Here is a 23,818-nt window from a genome sequence, read left to right as displayed (position 1 = left end):
CTTTACTAAGTGATTAACTCACTGATAACTACCAAAGTAGTTGGGAAAAAAATAATTGTTTTAAAATTCAGTGTAACAAATTGGGTGTATAAAAAATCAGTGCTGAAAAATTCAGTGTCGAAAAATTTGCTACTTCAAAAAGCAAGACTCGCTTCTGGTAAATGAAGACAGAAGCAATCGATCCTGTTTCAGAACCAGCCAATGAGGTGTTAGTTTGAAGTCATGTGACACGGGTCTTGTAAAACAACATAAAAAAAGGCAGTTACCTGTGCTACCTTGGCATAATACAACATAATTAACATTTCAACGCGGCCCGCTGGATATTTTCAAACTATAGAAATTATTCCAAAGGTTAGAATCTGCACTTTTGAGTGACTTTGGGGCTTGTTTTCGGCGCAGCGAGTGTCAGACGGAGGCAAAATTATACAGCAAAGTTGTACAGAACAGTGAAATTAAATCGAATATGTGGAAGTTTTTTACGCTTTGTGTTCATGTTTCTCCCTGTTTGTTGCATCTTTGTTGTTCTTGCTCGATTATATAAAATGTAGATCAAGGAGGTGGTCTGCAGTAGAGGAACAATAATCTCAATATTCAGTGTTTTTATTGTTCATAGTTAATAGTGTAAGTCCCACATTCAATATTTGTATGTGTATTCTGATTGTCATTATTCAGTAAAAAACAACAACTAAATTTTATTCTGTTTTTGAGATGCTCCATTTATTTTTTTTACTGAATAAGACACAAAAATGGACATGAACATCCAGAATGTGGGATTTACAATATAAACTATGAACACTAAAACACTGAATATTTAAAATATATGAACATTGCTCCTCTACTTCCCAGACCACCTCTTAGATCGACATCTTTAATACCGTATTCCCTTGAATAGCCGCAGGGGCGCTAATTAATTTAAAACCTCCTGTCACTCCGGCGCTTACCAGAAGCCTGCGGGATGGCCAAGCATGCGCTAATTATTTTAAAACCTCTTCTCACTCCGGCGCTTACCTTATCATGAAAAGCACATTTAATTAAAAAAAAACGTTATTATTGTCTTACCTTTAGGTATAAATGAGTCCATGCCAGCTCATTTTGAAGAAAAGCATCGATATAGAAGTCTTCCTTATCTTTCTTCAGTTTTAAAAGTCTCTCTGTCTCGATGGAGATCTTCCTTTTAAGTATTACCTCCTGCTTCCATTGAAAGTCCAGTTTAGAAAACTGTTTTATTTTAGATATGTAATCCTCCATGGTAAAAGTCCAAGCAAACAATGGCTGCGCACTCTTGCTGCCGGTTGTCTTCTTCTGCAGTACCAGCAGTCGCAAGAAGGATCATTAGCGCCCTCTACCACCAGGAGGCGGGAGTCATTTAATGACTCATATTTGACCCGGCGGAAGTGCCAAGCATGCGCTAATTATTTTGCAAAACGAGTTTGACCCGGCTGTAATTCGAGGCATGCGAATACCATATTCCCGGCGCCAATTCAAGGAAATACGGTAATCGAACAAGAGCAACAAAGATGCAACAAACACGATGAAAAATATAGGCAAAATGATTCAAAAAAACATTCACATATTCTATATAATATCACCGTTCTGCAGAACATTGATGTAGAAATCTGCCTCCGTCTGACACTCGTGTTTGCGAGGTCTCAGGCTTGTTGCTGCCCCGCCCACTCTGCCAAGCAGCGCTTCCGTTGGTGTCTGTCGTAACCCGTATGTCACTCAAAAGTGCAGATTCTAACCATTGGAATCATTTCTAAAGTTTGAAAACATCCAGCGGGCCGCATTGGAATGTTAATTATGTCGTCTAATGCCAAGGTAGGGGTTATGGTATTTATTTATTTTTGTCATAAAGAAAAACAATCATGTGTGCTTACGGACTGTATCCCTGCAGACTGTATTGATCTATATTGATATATAATGTATATATTGTGTTTTTTATGTTGATTTATTTTTTTTAAAAAAATTTAAAAAAAAAATTTTTTTTTTTTTATTTCTTGTGCGGCCCGGTACCAATCGGTCCACGGACCGGTACCGGGCCGCGGCCCGGTGGTTGGGGACCACTGATATAGTACATTTTCTACACTGAGTTTTAAAACAACTGTTTTTCATTTTAATTGTCAGCATAATTTGATGTAAAAAAATCAGTTAACAAAATTCAAACACAAAAAATCAGTTCAATAAATTCAGTGTCAAAAAAAAAGCTTTCATAATAAAGACACAAATTAACCTCCATACAGAACTTATAACTCAAAACACTCGTATCTTCTCAGCACAGGCCTTCACACCCACTTTCTTCCTTCTCATGGTTGGAAAAACAAAGTTATGTCGATCTCTAGCTATAAGATATTGCTAGCGAGTAAAACCAGATGTTTTGGTCGTCTCTTACGGGATTCATTGTGACATTTGCTACACCAACTAATGGCAGGGATGCTTGTAACTCAAATGTTTTCTTGCAACTCAAAGCATAACAATTAACAGTGAGGCAGCTCTTATCTCAAAACACTCTTAAGTTGAGGTACCACTGTACAGTCATGGTATAAAGTTTACATACACTTGTAAAGAACATAATGTCATGGCTGTCTTGAGTTTCCAATAATTTGTACAACTCTTATATTTTTGTGATAGAGTGATTGGAGCACATACTAGTTTGTCACAAAAAACATTCATGAAGTTTGGTTCTTTTATGAATTTATTATTGGTCTACTGAAAATGTGACCAAATCTGCTGGGTCAAAAGTATACATACAGCAACTTACATTATCAATTTTGGTGATGTAGAAAAGTTACAATCAAATCAAATTAACTTCATGGCATGGCCTCTTAACTTCATGTGAGTGATTATGATTGACGACACCTGTTGACTTCTCTGAGCCCATTTAAATGGGGCTCATGTGATGCAGTCATTAGACTCGGTTACAAATGCGACAATGGAAAAGTTAAAGGAACTCAGCACAGATCTGAAAAAACGGATCATTGACTTGAACAAGTCAGGAAAGTTGCTTGGAGCCATTTCAAAGCAGTTTAAGGTCCAAAGAGCAACTGTGCAGACAATTGTTCGTAAGTATAAAGTGCATGGCACAGTTTTGTCACTGCCACGATCAGGAAGAAAACGCAAGCTATCACCTGCTGCTGGGAGACAATTGGTCAGGATGATCAAGAGTCAACCGAGAACCACCAAAAAGCAGGTCTGCAATGAATTGGAAGCTGCTGGAACACAGGTGTCAGTGTCCACAGTCGTGCGTGTTTTGCATCGCCATGGACTGAGAGGCTACCATGCAAGAAGGAAGGAAGCCCTTGCTCCAGAAGCAACACCTGAAGCCTTGTCTAAAGTTTGCTGCTGATCACATGGACAAAGATAAGACCTTCTGGAGGAAAGTTCTGCAGTCAGATGAAACACAAATTTTGCTGTTTGGCCACAATACCCAGCAATATATTTGGAGGAGAAAAGGTGAGGCCTTTAATCCCAGAAACACCATTCATACCGCCAAGCATGGTTGGTGGTGATAGTATTATGCTCTGGGCCTGTTTTGCTGCCAAAGGAACTGGTGCTTTAAATAGGACAATGAAAAAGGAGGCTTACCTCCAAATTCTTCAGGACAACGTAAAATCATCAGCCCGGAGGTTGGGTCTTGGGCGCAGTTGGGTGTTCCAACAGGACAATGACCCCACACACACGTCAAAAGTGGTAAAGGAATGGCTAAATCAGGCTAGAGTGAAGGTTTTAGAATGGCCTTCCCAAAGTCCTGACTTAAACCCTATTGAGAACATGTGGACAATGCTGAAGAAACAAGTCCACGTCAGAAAACCAACACATTTAGCTGAACTGCACTAATTTTGTCAAGAGGAGTGGTCAAAAATTCAACCAGAAGCTTGCCAGAAGCTTGTGGATGGCTACCAAAAGCGCCTTATTGCAGTGAAACTTGCCAAGGGACATGTAACCAAATATTAACATTGCTGTATGTATACTTTTGACCCAGCAGATTTGGTCACATTTTCAGTAGACCATTCATAAATTCATAAAAGAACCAAACTTCATGAATGTTTTTTGTGACCAAAAAGTATGTGCTCCAATCACTCTATCACAAAAAATAACAGTTGTAGAAATTATTGGAAACTCAAGACAGCTATGACATTATGTTCTTTACAAGTGTATGTAAACTTTTGACCACGACTGTACTTCACTTTTGTGAGGTTTGCTGTATTGACATTGTGGTAGTTATCACGGTCATTATGGCATGGCTAAAGCAACATATCTAAAGGTGGTGCAATATTGGTGCAGTTAATGTACATGTTGTTATATATCTTGCATTTTGATGTATCGTTATAATTAGTTTGACGGTTGTCTTGTCTCAAAGATAGTGTTGCAATTGGTGTCCATTTTGAACACAACTTGAGTTACCAAATATTGTTCTTTGGTGTATATTCAAAGTTTTAAAGGAGCTAACGTGTATCTTTTTGCTGTCCTAGGTTACTCCAATGCCTCTTTCCTGAATGACAGCACAATGCTGGTCTATCGAGGAAATGGTGACATTTCCCGCAACATTACTAACCTCTCTGTAAACCTGCGCACGCGGAAACGCAACGCCGCGATCCTCCATGCGGAGAAGGACTCTGCCTTTGTCACCCTCTCTGTCCAGGACGGCTTCCTCTTCATGGAGCTTCAGAGTGCCACCAGAGCTAGCAAAGAGGAGGAGGATGACATGACAGGAGCGTCCACAGTCAGTCTCAGCAGCGTGAGGACTGTCAGTGATGGCGGATGGCACAGTGTCCACTTGTTCATGACAGCACCGTGGGCTCACATGTCTCAGTGGTCCTTGGTGCTGGATGATGAAGTAGATGAAGCCAGCACCTCCACAGGTCTAGGGGGAAACCTGGACTTCCTCAGGCACGGAGTGGACATCTTCCTGGGAGGTTTGGCTCCTGACACAGGGTGGTCACTAGCTGGGTGCCTGGGGACAGTGGAGCTGGGCGGCATTGCCCTGCCTTATTACAGCTCCTCTCAGGTGAACCTACCACGCTTGCAGGAGCACCAGTTCATCCAGACATCACTCAGGCCTGCGCTGGTGGGCTGCAGCGGGGCGTCCGTGTGTACTCCCAACCCGTGTCTCAATGAAGGGCAGTGCCAGGACTTGTTCAACGCGTTCAACTGCAGTTGTGCTGAGAGCTGGGCAGGGAGGTACTGTAGCTTCTTCACTGACACGTGCGCCTCCAGTCCTTGTGTGCACGGCAACTGCAGCGTCAATGGGCACACCTACCAGTGCACCTGCGAGCTGGGATACACAGGAGTGGACTGCGAGCAGGAGGTGGACATGTGTGAAAACCACTTGTGTGAACACGGGGGGACCTGCCTGCATGGACCTGACAGGTATGCCTGTCTGTGCCCGGAGAACTACACTGGACCTCTCTGCAAGTAAGTCCAGGCAAAATAAAGAAGACAATAATATTTTTGCACATTCTAATCAGTTCCAAAAACAAAAAGCACAGCAAAAGAAAATCTAAATTATTTAAGTGAATTATATTTATATAGCGCTTTTTCTCTCGTGATTCAAAGCGCCTTACTTTGAGAAAACCCATTATCTACGTTAAGCTACATTCAAACCAGTGTGGCTGGCACTAGGAGTAAGGTGGGTGAATGTCTTGCTCAAGGACACAATGGCAGTGACTAGGATGGCGGAAGCCTTCAAGTTTCTGGCTGGCCGCTCTACCATCTTAGCCACGTTGCTGCAAGTAAGCCTAACATAGAGTACTAACAAATGTTTTGCCTGACATAACAACCTGCATCACTCTTTTCGTTTGTTAGACTAGATCTGTCCTAAACTAAGTCAAATCTCATTCCTTAGATTTTTTCCAGTAGTCGAATCTATGGTGTTTTTTTTAGAGGAATAAATAAGTGATGATATAGATAGATAGATAGATACATACATACATAGATAGATGGATCGTACTTTATTGATTCCATCAGGAAAATTAAAAGTAGTATGTATGCATACCTGCCAACCTTGAGACCTCCGAATTCGGTAGATTGGGGGGGGGGGGTTAAGGGGGAGGAGTATATTTATAGCTAGAATTCACTGAAATTCAAGTATTTCTTTTATATATATATATATATATATATATATATATATATATATATATATATATATATATATATCTTCTTTTATATATATATATATATATATATATATATATATATATATATATATATATATATATATATATATATATATATATATATATATATAGTACAGTACACAGTAATGAAAACACAGTTCTACTAACTGTACTGTACTTGCTGCTTACTTTAAAAAACAACAACACTTACCTTTCACTATTTGAGTAGCCTTTGTTCTGCCATTTGAGTACTGGCGAGCGATCTCTGAATCCGGGAACATATCCTTCACGGATTTGTTGAAAACATCCGCAAATGAGAACGGGATGTTTCTTGCAGCTATCAGCATAGCCATCTTTGTCTCGGCATATGTTACACCCTCGGGTCTCCATTTAGCAAGATGACCCATAATACTGGGCTGTGACCGGTGCTGCGTTGCCGCCGCCTTCTCTGACCGTTCATGAGTGACTATATCCATTCGGCCACCGTGTTATGGGTTATAGTCCTATGGATAACGGAGACATAAATAATAGTCTCCTTTTCAGGTGAGAGAGGACGCTAAAGGCAGTGCCTTTAAGTCACGCCCCCAATATTGTTGTCCGGCTGGAAATTTTGGACATTACTACTTGCCGTAGTTTTGAAGCAATGCATGATGGCAATCCGGATGTTGTGTGTCAGTGTATTAACGTACTGGCTGAAATAAACACACGCTGAGAAATAGCTCCGTGCCTGCCTACTTTATGGGTTATAGATAAACCTATGGATAACAGAGACATATAATATCCTCCTATTCATGTGAGAGAGGACGCTAAAGGCAGCCTTTAAGGCACACCCGCAATATTGTTGTCCGGCTGGAAATCGGGAGAAATTCGGGAGAATGGTTGTCCCGGGAAATTTTCGGAAGAGGCACTGAAATTCGGGAGTCTCCCGGAAAATTCAGGAGGGTTGGCAAGTATGCATGTATGTAGTAGCCGTAACGTCACAGGGATGTGCTTTAACACTTAGAGGTGAATATTCCAAAGTAGCTATAAAAGGAATATGGTCTTTAATTAAAGTGAACAAAACAAAGCTCTCATTTGTGACTTTTTCCACCATAAAAAAAGGTTAAACCGCAGTTAGTGAGGTTCCGGCATGCAGCGCCAAGAAGACATCAAACTTGACCAAATAGAGGAAGCATAAATCAAGGCCAGCTATTTTTTAAGACATGTGACGTCACACCAGGAAGCAGTGACCGCTCTGATGAGGTCTGAAGTGACAGCTGAAACTAAGATTTATCTCTTTCTGATATTTATCCTCCCAACACATATTAACGCGCTGACCTTCCACAGAGGGGTGGAGGGAGGGTTAAAATGTTATTTATGACCGACGATTTGACTGTGATGTTCATCGTCGAATCACACTCCTCCAAATTAAATCGTCAAATCTTCCGACTATTTGAGGACAGCCCTATGCTCGAGATAATATTCTGATTTTGCCCGAGGTATTCATAATACAGTGTTCCCTCGCTACTTTGTTCACTTACTACTGTTTATGTGCGTCGCATAGTTTAAGATAAAAAAAAACTATGTTTTTTGTACACGTATTGTAACATTTATTTGATATTACCAGCTGTCTATTCAGCAGTGAAGCTGCTTTACCCATGTGACATCATAGACGGCACGCTATTGGCGGACCAATCACAGAGCACTGTGCTCTCTACCCTGGCAGCTGATTGGCTCAGCCACATAGCGGATCTTGTTTGCTACAGCAGACCTGCTGCTTTTTAGAGAACATTTGAAAGGAATTGTAATCCCTATGATGTTGACCAAAATGTCTGCGCCTTCTAAGGCTTCTTGGCAAAACCCAAGCCAGAGAGGAAGCTGCTTACATTTGGAGAAAAAGTTAATCTCCTCAATGCGATGATAAAAGAACGGAGCTTAGCTACAAGTACTATCTACTACTAGTACTACTATAAGAGTATTACTATACGTAGCAGTGGTTCCCATAAACTGCCAAGATACCTGTGGCGGTGGGGGCGTGGCTATGGGCGTGGTCACCATGACACCGTCGAGTAATTTGCATAATTTACTACAATGATTTGATTTTCTCTAAAAAGGCTCAAAAAATGTATTCTTATTAATTAATAACAACAGTTTTGTTTTAAAAGTCCATCCATCCATCCATCCATTTTACAATATAATTACAACACTTCATGTACATATTTATATACAGATTTGAACAATAAGTTATTCACTGAAATATATTTATTAATTGTGGTTCTTACAAAAAATATATCTTATAAAATATAAAAGCTAAAATGTCTCAAAGCTCTGCCCCTTTAATTAGTGCATACTAAATAATTTAACTTTAGCCTACTACTACAACCATATTATTTACCAGCAACATAAAGTTAAACAGAGGCAGAGGTGTCCTGCCACAGTCAGTAACAAATAAACGGAAAACAGTAGTGGTGGTAGATAGACACAGAGCTTCATCAAACATCTGATCCACTGAACAAAGAGCTCCAAAAATCTTGAACTTTAGACTGCCACCAGTTTTACTCCCTACACTTAACCATGTGTTTCCTACTGCCTGCAGACTTTGCACCCTTTGTTATATACACATGTTGTGTTTCTAATATAAATATATTTAACAAAGTCAAATACAAATAAGGCAAAAAGAGAAGTATCCTACACTTCTCTTTTGTAAAGTAAATCTGAACAGCCGATATGGGCATCTACATCAACTATATGATTTGCCTGAGAAGCTGGAGAGGACAAAAAAATTAAAATATATATATATATATATATATATATATATATATATATATATATATATATATATATATATATATATATATATATATATATATAATTTTTTATTTTTTTTATTTTATTTTTTTTATATGTGGCGGACGTAATTCTTTCGTGGCGGGCCGCCACAAATAAATGAATGTGTGGTAAACCCTGCGTAGTATTATCTAATACTGGATTACCCTGGCCACACTGACACCACCATCCGCATGCAGTTAATTATTTAGCATCATCATTCATAAGTACCAATAAAATATATGTTACAATTACATAAGAGTGTGCAACGTGTTTAAGAGCGCTAATGTGTTTATGAGTGTGTGTGACAGATTAATACCTTATTTTTCGGAGTATAAATCGCTCTGGAGTATAAGTCGTACCGGCCGAAAATGCATAATAAAGAAGGAAAAAAACATATATAAGTCGCACTGGAGTATAAGTTGCATTTTTGGGGGAAATTTATTTGATAAAACCCAACACCAAGAATAGACATTTGAAAGCTAATTTAAAATAGATAAAGAATAGTGAACAACAGGCTGAATAAGTGTACGTTATATGACGCATAAATAACCAACTGAGAACGTGCCTGGTATGTTAACGTAACATATTATGGTAAGAGTCATTCAAATAACTATAACATATAGAACATGCTATACGTTTACCAAACAATCTGTCAGTCCTAATCGCTAAATCTGATGGAATCTTATACGTCTAGTCTCTTACGTGAATGAGCTAAATAATATTATTTGATATTTTACGGTAATGTGTTAATAATTTCACACATAAGTCGCTCCTGAGTATAAGTCGCACCCCCGGCCAAACTATGAAAAAAACTGCGACTTATAGTCCGAAAAATACGGTGGGTTGATAATATTAGGAAATTAACAAAACGGAACTCCCTCAATAATTGAGGGAACACGATACACAGCAGGGGTTCTTCACCTCTTCTACCTCGGGGCCCAACTTTTCCATTACACAGGGGCCCACTCAAATATCAACACTGAATGAGTAATCTTACTCTTAATTTTAATATTATTAAATAGTTATATCTAACCTACTAACAGTTTACAACCTTGTCAAATGAAAATAAACCATGTGTTAATTGCAAAGATTATTATTTCTTTAACACCTAATTCTTAGTCTAGGTCAGGCTGATAAGAAAATATAGTACAAACCAAAAATACTGCATAAGAAGGGACTAAAATAACTGACAAAAAATACAATTAACATGCAATTATGTTGTGCTAAAATAAATGGACTAAATAAGTAATGAATATGTTTCCTAACTAAACTCTCAATAAAATTAAAGTGCAAATGAAAACACAGCTTCACCACTTCAGTCATATTTTTTGCGCTTAGGAAACTTCTCTATGACTTTAGTTTCAGACATTTTCTGTTTGTTTGATATACCGTATTTTTCGGACTATAAGTCGTAGTTTTTTTCATAGTTTGGCCGGGGGTGCGACTTATACTCAGGAGCGACTTATGTGTGAAATTATTAACACATTACCGTAAAATATCAAATAATATTATTTAGCTCATTCACGTAAGAGACTAGACGTATAAGATTTCATCGGACTTAGCGATTAGGAGTGACAGATTGTTTGGTAAACGTATAGCATGTTCTATATGTTATAGTTATTTGAATGACTCTTACCATAATATGTTACGTTAACATACCAGGCACGTTCTCAGTTGGTTATTTATGCGTCATATAACGTACACTTATTCAGCCTGTTGTTCACTATTCTTTATTTATTTTAAATTGCCTTTCAAATGTCTATTCTTGGTGTTGGGTTTTATCAAATAAATTTCCCCCAAAAATGTGACTTATACTCCAGTGCGACTTATATATGTTTTGTTTCCTTCTTTATTATGCATTTTCGGCCGGTGCGATTTATACTCTGATACGGTAGTCATTACTGCCACAAGTGGTGGAAAAGTGTATTACAACTAAGTACCCCTGTGGCCAACAGTTGAGAAACAGTTTTATTTTTATTTTAAGAAACGCTGATATACAGTACTTACAAATGTTTATTATTGTGATTACAATTTACACTCGTGTAAAACCGGATTACACGGAGATGTGTATATGTAATATTTTGATTACTACATCGTGAGAGGCCTATGAAATGTCAATAAATTGTGTAATAGGAGAAGAAATATGTAATACTGTTATGATGACTTTTGTCACTGCTAAACAGTTTTAGGAGCAACTGCATGTTAGTTAGTAAACACAAATAAATGATGCTAAATTGCTGAGACGAGGGACCACTCCATGACAGACAAGATGCTACGCTACACGCCGATGTTCCTCCATATCTGTCTACGCCTGCAGCAAGCTCGTCTGAAGATGAATTCCTATTCTAGTGTCAGCCAGAAAAGGCCTCCGTCTGCTGCGGTGTCTCGCTGGTTCAGCGGCACTTTCTTTCCCTCTCATCTCCTGTTTGCCTCGGAGAAGAGGCAGGGGAACGCCGCCAACCATTTATCCCATAAACACGCAGCTCCTCGCATTTGGACTTTTTTTTTTTTGTTTTTTTTTTGCGTGCACTCGAACCTTTGCAAGCAAGCCAGCAGACAAGCCGCACATCTCCCTTCACTGGGAACATGCACGCTGCAAAGTTTTCATCAAACTGACTTTGTTTTGTTTGTGTCTCTTTCTACCTCCTTCCCCCGTCTCTCCCTGTGTTCCTCTCCAGTGAACGGGTTGAAGAAATTCCTTGGTACATTGTTGTCAGAAAAGTGTAAGTCTTTTTTTTTTCTTTCCACTTTTTCTCAGGTGCTTCCTGTTTGTTTCCTGCTTTGTCTCAAAAATGTCATGCACAATGTTTTTTTTTGTTTGCGACAAAATGCCAAGCAAAGCTAATATTACCGCTGCATGTACGGGTGTTTGTTTAAAAAACACACACCCAAAGTCAACATGAGTGACAGCTGAGCTTCAAAAAATATTCTTGTTGTCCCAAAGTTGTACATTTGTCAAAAGGAGGAGGAAAAAAAGCTTGTATTTTGTAACTATTTAGGGATGAATTCCCGGTGACAAACAGATATTTTGCAACACTGCTCTAAGCAAAAGAATGAAAGCCATGGGATTTATGTCCAACAGGTGAATAAATTACCTGATAGTTACCAAATAATCTGATTACTTGTAAGTAGAGATGTCCGATAATGACTTTTTTGCCGAGATCCGATTTTCCGATATTGTCCAACTCTTAATTACCGTTTCCGATATCAACCGATACCGATATATACAGTCGTGGAATTAACACATTATTATGCCTAATTTTGTTGTGATGCCCCGCTGGATGCATTAAACAATGCAACAAGGTTTTCCAAAATAAATCAACTCAAGTTATGGAAAAAAATGCCAACATGGCACTGCCATATTTATTATTGAAGTCACAAAGTGCATTATTTTTTTTAACATGCCTCAAAACAGCAGCTTGGAATTTGGGACATGCTCTCCCTGAGAGAGCATGAGGAGGTTGAGGTGGGGTGGTGGGGGTAACGGGGGTGTATATTGTAGCGTCCCAGAAAAGTTAGTGCTGCAAGGGGTTCTGGGTATTTGTTCTGTTGGGTTTATGTTGTGTTACGGTGCGGATGCTCTCCCGAAATGTGTTTGTCATTCTTGTTTGGTGTGGGTTCACAGTGTGGCGCATATTTGTAACAGTGTTAAAGTTGTTTATACGGCCTCCCTCAGTGTGACCTCTATGGCTGTTGACCAAGTATGCTTGCATTCACTTGTGTGTGTGAAAAGCCGTATATATTATGTGACTGGGCCGGCACGCAAAGGCAGTGCCTTTAAGGTTTATTGGCGCTCCGTACTTCTCCCTACGTCCGCGTACACAGCGGCGTTTTAAAAAGTCATCAATTTTACTTTTTGAAACCGATACCGATAATTTTTAAACCGATACCGATAATTTCCGATATTACATTTTGAAGCATTTATCGGCCGAGAATATCGCCAGTCCGATAATATCGGACATCTCTACTTGTAAGCTTCCTTTGTGGAATCAAACAAAACACGCAGTTTATCTGCTTGTTCTCGCCCAGGCGGCCCAAGCTTCCTGTGTCTGTATGTGGAGATGATGTGAAGAACTACACCTGCTTCAACGGAGGGAACTGCACGGAGCGTGAGCTGTCATGTGACTGCCCGCCTGGCTTCACTGGACACAGGTATGACGGAAACAAACGTGGTCGGTAGGTTGTGAGTTCAAACCCCGGCCGAGTCAAACCAAAGACTATAAAAAAAAATGGGACCCATTACCTCTTTACTTGGCACTCAGCTTCAAGGGTTGGAATTGGGGGTTGAATCACCAAAAATGATTCCCGGGCGCCGCCACCGCTGCTGCTCACTGCTCCCCTCACCTGCCAGGGGGTGAACAAGGGAATGGGTCAAATGCAGAGGACAAATTTCACCACACCTGTGTGTGTGTGACAATCAGTGGTACTTTAACTTTCAGTAGACTTTCGCGGGTGATATTAAGGATGAACTGAACTGCACCAGCTCAGTCCAACTCTATAAGCATAATTAACATCTTCTCGCCAGTTATTAACAATAACATTGACTTGGGCCTGCTAAAGAAGCAAAATGTCGCCAATCAGCTGACATCAGCCCTCATATCTAGTTGGTTTTCTAGTGTTTCCTAACCATGGAGCCAAGGCCCATTGTTTAGAGCCGTGTATAGAGAGAGTCTTGCCAACTGGGTTTCAAAGTTAGAAGCAAACATGGCTCCCTGTTGTCACGTAAGGGGCTTTTGAACCAATCAGAGAGAGTATGGCCAGAGAATCTCCTAAATGATGGTTGGTCAAAAGCCCCTCACATGACTGTAGGGCGCCATGTTTGCTTCCAACTTTGAAACCGAGAGAGAGAGTATGGCCTAAGGCTGGCCATACTCTATAGCAGTGGTTCTTAACCTGGGTTCGATCGAACCCTAGGGGTTCGGTGAGTCGGCCTCAGGGGTTCGGCAGAGCCTCCGCCGCGGAGGTCAAGACACGCCCGACTCATCGTGTAAACAAAAACTTCTCCCTGTCGGCGTACTATGGATACCCCCAAACAATGTTCCTTCTAATTTTCCATATGTGTGAGCAAACGCAAAAACTCCTTTAGCATTCATGTGGAGCGCATGTGAGCGACGTTAGACGTGCACATGCACTGTGGTCACACCTGCAGCACACCTGTCCCAAACCTGACTAAATAACAAGTTAAATGTTTTATTATTGTAATCAAATGACAGCAGTATGAGATTATTTTCTCATATACGTGTTTTGGCCCACTTACAATGACTATAACATATTGTTTTTCATGAGCTGTGTACTAGTATTGTATGTCTGGGTGGGGGTCCTGCTTTGGAAATAATGTGTATCCCTTTCAGATATCGCATTTAGTTCCCACTAAAACATTCACATGTTGCACAATGAGATGTAAACATGGGATTATGTGTACATTCCTGTAACTTTCCGTTTGTAAAATATATCTTTATTAGTATTTCTTTAATATAACAACATCATTTTATGATTACGGTTCGGGTTCGGTGAATGCGCATATGAAACTGGTGGGGTTTGAAACCTCCAACAAGGTTAAGAACCACTGCTCTATAGTATACACAGCTCTGCCATTGTTGAGAGAGCTGTGGGAGCCCTAAAGGGCCGCCAAAAACATGTATTTTTCAGCTGGGGTCTGTATGGGCCGCAGCAGTACTCGGTTGTAATACACTTTTGCACCACTTGTGGCAGTAATGACAATCTCAAACAAACAGAAGAAGTCTGGAGCTAAAGTCATAGAGAAGTTTCTTAAGTGCAAAAATTATGACTAAAGTGGTGAAGCTGTATTTTCATTTGAACTCAAATTGTATGGACAGTTATTTCGGAATCATGTAAATTATTATGATTTATTATTAATTTACTTAGAATTTATTTATTTTAGCACTGCATGATTGAATGTAAAATTATTTTTCATCACGTTTTATGAGTCCCTTCTTTTGCAGTATATTTGATTAGTATTTATTTTTGTAATCAGCCTGACCTAAGCCTTGATAATAATCTTTGTGATGAACATTTGCTTTCATATCATTTGCCAAGGTTAACCTGTTAAACTGTAAGTAGGTTAGATATAATTATTAAATATGATTAATAGTAAGATGACTAATGCAGTGGTATTATTTGAGTGGGCCTCTCAGCAATGGAAAAGTTAGGCCCCGAGGTCAAAAAGGTTAAGTACCCCTGGGTTACATTAACCAATTGCCACTTTACTACGATCCGTCATAATCACAGTTCGGAACGTACCATGGTTTTAAGGACAGTAGGAGAATAAAAAGCAACACAAAAACTAACCAGCTTTTGTGCTGAACCATTTTAATGATTTTTACTATAAAACATAAAACACTGTAGGCTGCTTGCAGGTAATTCTACAATTAATATAATTGTCGAAATATATTTAAAATAAATATGTACACAGGGCTGCCCCTGGCTAAATTTGGGCCCAAAGAAGAATTTTCTTTTGAGCCCCACATTACAAAAAAATTTTCACTTTTTTTATTTATGTGGAATGATTTTTATACTTTTTAAATCAAACTTGAATTCAATTTGATGCATGCTTTTGTACTAAAACAAATTAATCAATGATTCAATACATTATGAACAATTTCCATCACAATTGTGAATTATTTATTTTTTTCAGCGCACAACAACACATTTAACAAAAGTAAAATATAAACTTGTATTAAACTGCGGTGGACATTGTTGATATCTGGGGAAATTTGCCATTATATTCTTATCTGTGATGGAGCAGGAAGAGGCTAGGAATACAATTGCCGTAAAATGTCATATAAAATCCCTTGTCATTCACTAACTGACATTCTACATGCGCTTATTTATGCAAAACTCCCCCTTGTCCCCTCACCGCAAATCACAGGGCCCTGCGTATGGAGGGGCGGCCCTCAACTGTCTATACAGGTGTATCCTAATTAGTTAGAATATTGTGTAAAAGTTATTTGATTCCAGAGGTTTAATTGAGAATAACAGACCAGTTAAAGGTGAGAAAGATTTTTTTTTAGAATATTGAACATTTTCCCCATTTTTGTGAGATACTGAAGTTGGGGTTTGTATTAACTGTTAGTTATAATCATCATGAATATGAAAACAATTATGAAATACATTCTTGAAATATTTCACTATACATGCAATGAATCTATAGAAATTATATAGTTTATAAGGGTTCAACTTTGAACTTTGAATTGAACTACTGATTATACGTTATATATATAGTATATATTTTAACATTGTAATTAAGATGCACCTGAAATATAATAAAAATGTATTGGAATGAACAATTTTCAAATAATTGTTTTTGTGTTCTTTTCCTTGTTATGGGTTGCCACAGCGAGTCAATTGTGTAAACTTAATGAATTCTCTTTATTTATTCATCTTTTTATTCATCTTTTTTCACTTTTAAAAAAACAATGAATTAATCTTGTTTTACTTTTTAATTTAATTTTAATTGTATTCATTTTTTAAAGAACTGTATAGATGCCCTTTCTGATGGAACCATGGTCGGAAAATGTACCTCTTGCCCTGTGCTATGAATGGCAAAACTGTGTACAATTAACACCACCAAGGATAACTTCCAAATTTCTTATCAATTGTAATTATTTTTTTCAAAAATAATTTTCAGTAAATTCAACTTCTGAATTTGCAAATGTAAAATGACAATTATTTTGTACTATAAAACAACGTTTTTAAGGGGTATGCTGCTTTAAAAATGTTTTTCCCTTAATTTAACAGTTAAACACTCTAGGGGTGTTCCATCCATTTCTACCGCTTGTCTTGTTTAATTTAGACAGCTAATGGGTTTGAAAGGACAAAAAGGCCTTTAGAATTAAATGAATGAAATTGCAATACAGTATTATTATTTTTTTCAATCAAATCCTAAATCATCAACTTGAGTCCAAATAAGAAAATATTAACTGTTGATCTTTATTATTTTGGCCCTTTAAATGCCCATTTAATCAACAAATGTTATAGAAATGACATGAAAAAATATACATCATAAATACAAATTTATAATACAATTTGTATATATATATATATTTTTTTTAAAAAGGTCTTAATGTTACTGCGCAGGTTTACTTACAATTTATGTACTACACGTATTCACACATTATCTTTCACCAAAATCAAACCCTGAAATGAGAAAATGCATGATTCGATTGTGTGATGACTGCACAGTTCAACATTGTGGTATTAAAAATGGCTCATAGGCAACATTTTTATCCTCACTTATACAAGCTGGGTTTAAATTCATTTGCAGCATCTGATGGACCGACAAAGACAGTTTAAATTACAATTTGAACATTTTACATTAAAAATACTTATTCCATATGTGAAATAACCAAAATGACGTCCAAAAAGGAGCAGACGAATCCTAAAATGACAAAAATAGTAGTCAAAGGGTTTTAAAGCATTACATTTGTATTCTGTGTGTGTGTGTGTGTGTGTGTGTGTGTGTGTGTGTGTGTGTGTGTGTGTGTGTGTGAGTGTGTGTGTGTGTGTGTGTGTGTGTGTGTGTATGTGTGTGTGTGTGTGTGTGTGTGTGTGTGTGTGTGTGTGTGTGTGTGTGTGTTCTGGCAATGCTTACTTAATGGGGACATTGCTCTGTTTACACAGTCACCTTTAGGGGACCTCTGACGGTATGGGGACAAAAAAACAGGTCCCCTAAAGGGAAACCTTTTTAAATGATAGTCAGATCCATTCTGAAGATGCATAAGTGAAAAGTGAAACATTCGTTATCCTGGCATTAATAGTACTGTGATTCTGTATGGTATCCATCCTTAGTTAAAACTAATATATTTTTCCAAAAACAAAATCTGGTTTAGTGTTCCTTAGGATGACATTTTCATACAGCATGATTATAAAACATTATTACCTTAAAGCAACGTTCCCTCTAAGATGCGCGCCTGCGCAATTGCGCACTGCTCAAGCGTCCTCTGCGCACAGCAAATATATGCCGCGCACCAAATCAAATCCCATCTGAATTCTAAACAAAATAAACACATTTATTCTGTGTAATTTTGCAATGCAACTCTGAGTGACAGTTACAACAAGCGGCCCTAACGGTGTTCGTCAACACCGTTCAATTATTTTAACGTCTATCGAGATGCTTCGAGGCCAGGAATTATATTGATCACTTTATTGAGCAAAACTGTTTATATTCGGCCATAACCACACCAAAAACATGAGTAAAAAACTTCTATCTCGGAAAACTAGTCATTTTCTGCCGTACAAACCAGGCCAAAACCAACTTGTTATCTGTCACCAACACGCATACCACTAAGCCACTGGTGCGTTTATGGCCACACAAAAAGTTGGACAACTCAAACACCACACAAAATTACACTATGACTCCTCAGTCATACATGTGCCTATTCTACTGTCATTTATTATTAATGTTAATTTATTTATATTAATCATGGAATGCTGTTACTAGGGAAAGTTACAGGAATGCACACTTCATCCTATGCTTACATTTCATTGTGCAACATGAGGATGTTTAAGGGGAACTAAATGTGATCTCTGAAAGGGGTACATATGATTTCCAAAGCAGGACCCCCACCCAAACATATTGTACAATACTTATCCATAGCTTATGAAAAACAAAATTTCTTTTATTTTCATCACAAGTGGGCCAAATCACTAATATTACTAAATAATCTCATGAAAATGACTCCTCTCATTTGAGTGTTATTATAAAAGATTGGTTTGAGACAGGTGTGCTGCTGGTATTGCCACGTGTGATGTTGCTCACATGTGCTCCACTGAATGCTCAGGGAGTTGTTGTGTTTGCTCAGACACATGAACAATTAGAGGGAACATTGCCTTAAAGTATGATTCACATTCAGAATTGTCCATCCTTCTATATATGGTAGTTGGAGTTGCAGACAACTTCATTACTGCTAAATAGCAGTTTTCAGTAATGTCACAGAAGATGCAGGAGTTGCTTTAACATTTAAGTGGTGAAACTTCCTATAAGAGGACAGCTGTAGTGCTGTATTCTGAGGACCATGTCATATTTAATTTGAACTTTTATTATTTATTTATTTATTTTTGAAATGGTCCTCAGTAGTCACGTACAAATTTGTGTGAATTATGCAAAATTATTTCAATTTGGTCCCCATGAACCATATTAACTCTTTTTCCCCAGGGTCCCCAGTAAGAATGATCAGCACATTACTTCATCAATCCAGAGATTTAAAGACGTGTATGAACTAACTGGGCAGTGGCCATTTTACCTCATTTTTTTATGCCTCCACAACCTGTAGAAAGGATAGTCCCCACAAGTGGTGATCAAAAACTTGGTCCCATTTCCAAATGATAACCAGTGTGCATGTATGTGTGTGTGTGTGTGTGTGTGTGTGTGTGTGTGTGTGTGTGTGTGTGTGTGTGTGTGTGTGTGTGTGTGTGTGTGTGTGTGTGTGTGTGTGTGTGCAGGTGTGAACAGGAGGTGGACGAGTGCAAGTCCAACCCTTGTCTGAACGGAGGCTACTGCCGCAACCTGGTCAACAAGTTCCTGTGCGTGTGCGACATGAGCTACGCCGGCGACATATGCCAGACGGATGTAAGCGACATTTACTTTTATGTGGCCGTGCTGCTGTGGCAGAACCTCTTTCAGCTGCTCTCATACCTCATCCTCAGGCTGGATGACGAGCCAGAGGTGGAATGGGGGGACAACTATTGAGGGTGGGCGTGGGCGACATATTAATGTCTGCTTCTTTCTCTTGCATATGTTTCTGTGCCTTCACATCAAGCACCTTATTTAATGTAGCAACTACTGTCGCTATTTATTACCAAGGTAATGTTGCACAACAGTGCAACATTTAGCTATATGGGCCACAGGGGCATTCAATTGGTAGGGAGGGCCTTAAGGATGAGGGGAAAAAATGATTACCGTATTTCCTGGGCTATAAGCCGCTACTTTTTTCCAACGTTTTGAAACCTTCCGCTGATAAAACTAACTGTGCGGCTAATTAATGGAATTTTCTTCACTAACGGCCATAGTGTACTGTATAACATAAATAGTTAGGGACCGAATGTCCCTTTGGGACAGAGGACCCTATTGTATTTGTAAGGTTTTATTATTATTATACCGCCGTCTCTTTGAGCTGTAATTTGACCCCCTTAACATGCTTCAAAACTCACCATATTTGACACACACATCAGGACTGGCGAAAATGGCGATCTAATCAAAAAACCTAGCCCCAAAACTCAAAATTGCGCTCTAGCGCCCCCTATGAAGAAAACACAGACAAAACTGCCTGTAACTTCCAGTAGGAATGTCGTAGAGACATGAAACAAAAACCTCTATGTAGGTCTCACTTAGACCTAGATTTCATACACTGACATCCTTCAGCAAAAATCCACAGGAAGTTTGCAATTCCCCCTTCAAAACAAAAGTTTTGTAAAAACAGTCACCTTTGCCTCTTGGAGTTATAATTTGACCCCCTTAACATGCTTCAAACTCACCAAACTGGACACACACATCAGGACTGACAAAAATTGCGATCTAATAAAAAAAGCCAACCCCAAAACTCAAAATTGCGCTCTAGCGCCCCCTAGGAAGAAAACACAGACAAAACTGCTCTTAGGAAGAAAACAGAGACAAAACTGCCTGTAACTTCCAGTAGGAATGTCGTAGAGACATGAAACAAAAACCTCTATGTAGGTGTCACTTGGACCTAGATTTCATTCACTGACAATCCCCAGCAAAAATCAACAGGAAGTTTGCAATTCCCCCTTCAAAACAAAAGTTTTGTAAAAACCGGTCACCTTTTTTCAAACATTATCTCCTCTGAGCGCGTTTGTCGTGTCGGCTTCAAACTAGCACAGGAGAGCGATTGAACCCTTCTGATTAAAAGTTGACGAAAGAGTTTTAATTACTGCTCCGGTTTGGATTTTATGTGCCGTCAAACTTGGTCCCGTCCATCACTGCTTGCAGCTTTAATTTTCATAGAACACAGACAGAGACACTGAAAAGGTGTGTTAATGCGTGTGCTATGTCGACATCTTTCGGACGTGTTTGCTCAGTGCAGGTGCTGCAGGTTGAAAATGTACTTCATGTTTTGTGCCTTGAACTGGAAGTATGACCGTCCATAGGGTTTCTGCTTGAAAGGATTCTTCATTCATCACTCCGAGCGTAAGTTTTACAATATAACTAAAACAATCCATATTTACTTAACAGTCCCATGTGTTTCATGCATATTTGTACGTGCTATCCTAATGTAATGAAAGGTAGCGTCATTACCATTAGCGAATATGCTAACAACATTTACAAGGGTCTGTGTTAGTATTATTAACTTACAATGGCATTTTTTGTATTGTTTCAGCTTCGTAAATCCACCAAAACGTCACCACGGAGTAATTGAGTCTGTTTAACCGATTGGAGAGCGAGCTTCCGCAGCGAGTGTATCCATGACGATGACTTCTGTTTTGATTGATCAGCCGTGTTACATACACTTTTTGGAAACAATTAAAGTATGTAAATAAACATTTACAGATTATTTCGCACCGGTATATATCTGCAGTTTATGGTTCGGTTCGGCTAATATATGTAAAAAAAAACAAAAAATTCTAAAATTTGTTGGGTGCGGTCTAAGTATGCGCTTTATAGCCTGGAAAATACGGTAATCAAACTGGAACTGTTTAGAGGCGAACTTGCTTTCTGTAAGGGCTCTTTTATTTGCAAATAGCAACATAGCCAACGCACCCACACAAGCACAAAAGAACAGAAGGTCATCTACTCCAACCACTATCTCACTCACAGTGCTATCACCACAAACACACAGTCAGGGTCTCCCACTGGGTGCCATTTAAGCTAGAACCACCACTGTTCCACAAGTCTGCAGTATTTATTGAAATAAAATAAGTTTTAGTCTACAAAATACATACAGTGAATCCTAACATGCTGCCAGAGCCCCTGTGATTATAAGTGGGTGTGTTCTTATTGGGGACACTGCCAAAATGTCATAATGCAGTTTGAAAGCACTGATCTTAACGTACAGTAAGGCCACCCGTTTTTGATCTGGCTCGCTATTTACAAGATTGTGCACAACCAGAACTGATGAGCTATTGGGGTTGCAACATTCTGGAAATATTCAAAAGTGGAAACGTTCCCTTGTTAATGAACAAGAATCCATTATTTACTTGGGCTATGAATCTTTGGGCACCTGTTGATTACGATTTAATTTGATTCTTGGGGGTAACAATTTGATTCAGAATCGATTCTCGATTCAAAATCAAATAACACTGCCATACAATAGATAAACAGATCTGATAAATCTCTCTATTACTTAAAAGAAAACTGGTTTTGTTTAATAAAAATCTACCCAAACATGTAATAAAGGTAAATACAAATAAGGCAACAAGAGAAATGTCCGCTATTTGTCTTTTCTAAAGTAAATGTGTACAGCAGATATGGGCATCTACATCAACAATATGATTTTCCAGAGTGGCTGGACAGGACAGATTAAAAAAGAACAATTAAAATCGATTTTATAATCGATTAATATGTGTTACAAATAAGAATTGCAATTAATTGGCAAATCTATGTTTTGACACAACTGACATGAAAGAAACGGAAGTCTGCAAAAGTGTTCCAAAATGTGTTTAAAGCAGCTAAATCAAATATACATTATTTAAAAAGGTATTGGATTTTCAGAGTTTAAGTTAGACAAAGACACCAATTCAAGGTTCTGATTACCGCACAAACAATATTACTTTTTTGCACAATATTGCACACAAAAAGTAGTAATATTGAGGCTCCACTACTTTATTTGATGAAGTGTACTACATCCACTCAAGTACATTTTTATGATAACACCATCGCCACATCACACTGCTAATATTGCAGATTCACCACGTTGCAGATTTTCCTTTTTTTAAAAGCATATTTTATCAAATGTTTGTCCCAAATTAAGCATTTTCAAGCATAAAAATGGCAAAATTAACTAAAAATACCAATACTAAAATTAGTATTGGCCACTAGAGGAGGCCAAGCCAATCAGAACACGCTGTTCAGTATCGTGACCACTGACTGGGTCAGCCTCAGGCAGAATTACTATAATGGATTAGGGTGTTATTTTATGCTTATGACTTTCATAATTTTTAAAAATGTATTTAGAACAAGTGTGTCCAAAGTGGGTCCCGGGGGCCATTTGTTGGGGGGGGGGGGGGGAACAAAACGGTAAAAATGTAAGAAAAATAAGAAAAAAGACAACGTAATGAGGAAAAAGCAGAAAATGTTATACAAAATTTAAAAGGTCTACAGTAAGTATGCAGGGATATTTTGATATATATTTTTTAAAATGCCACAAACAGACATTGTATATCTAAACTTTGTAAGTGACAACTGGTATTATTATTAGTATCAACATTACGTCTTTTTCTCATTACATTATGTCTTTTTTCTTACATTTTTACTGTTGTTTTTTTGTTCCCCTGGCCACACTTTGGACACCCATGAAAAACGAATAATAGTACACTTTGTCACCTATTTTGCAAAGCTGACACTACCTTTTGTCTTTAAACCTATATAAAGTCTGTTTTCAGCAATTCTTTTGAACAAAATTCAAAAAAATATCCAAAAGGCCCCGCACACTTTGACTTTTTGTTATGTGGCCCTTAGTGGGAAACGTTTGGACACCTCTGATTTAAAAGGTTGTAATTATTCAATTTAAAATGAATGTTTCCTACTTTGTGGAAATTAATTCATGTCCGGAACCAATTGACAGTGATAACGAAATACTGTTGTTGACCTATAGTATTTAACTAAATATCATTCAATTAATTCATATTAACATAACATCCATAATTAGTAAACATGTTTGATATTAGTTAATTGACATTTTTAATGAAAAAATATATATTTCTGG

At 38.3% G+C, this 23,818-nt stretch overlaps 1 protein-coding gene across 2 annotated transcripts in view; it reads left to right on the top strand.

Annotated features, from left to right (window-relative positions):
• Positions 1-23,818, top strand: part of crb1 (crumbs cell polarity complex component 1) — a 98,224-nt gene that overhangs the window by 58,575 nt on the left and 15,831 nt on the right. For both annotated transcript variants that reach the window (XM_062028416.1, XM_062028417.1), the window contains 4 exons: positions 4,470-5,412; positions 11,600-11,644; positions 12,951-13,073; positions 19,383-19,509. In XM_062028416.1, coding sequence (XP_061884400.1) covers positions 4,470-5,412; positions 11,600-11,644; positions 12,951-13,073; positions 19,383-19,509 — 1,238 coding nt within the window. The remainder of the gene's footprint in view (positions 1-4,469; positions 5,413-11,599; positions 11,645-12,950; positions 13,074-19,382; positions 19,510-23,818) is intronic.

This window comes from Entelurus aequoreus, linkage group LG19 (assembly GCF_033978785.1).
Source record: "Entelurus aequoreus isolate RoL-2023_Sb linkage group LG19, RoL_Eaeq_v1.1, whole genome shotgun sequence".
NCBI classification, from domain to species: Eukaryota; Metazoa; Chordata; class Actinopteri; order Syngnathiformes; family Syngnathidae; genus Entelurus; species Entelurus aequoreus.
The sequence above is the reverse complement of the archived record's forward strand: the minus strand, read 5'-3'. Positions and strand labels throughout refer to the sequence as shown.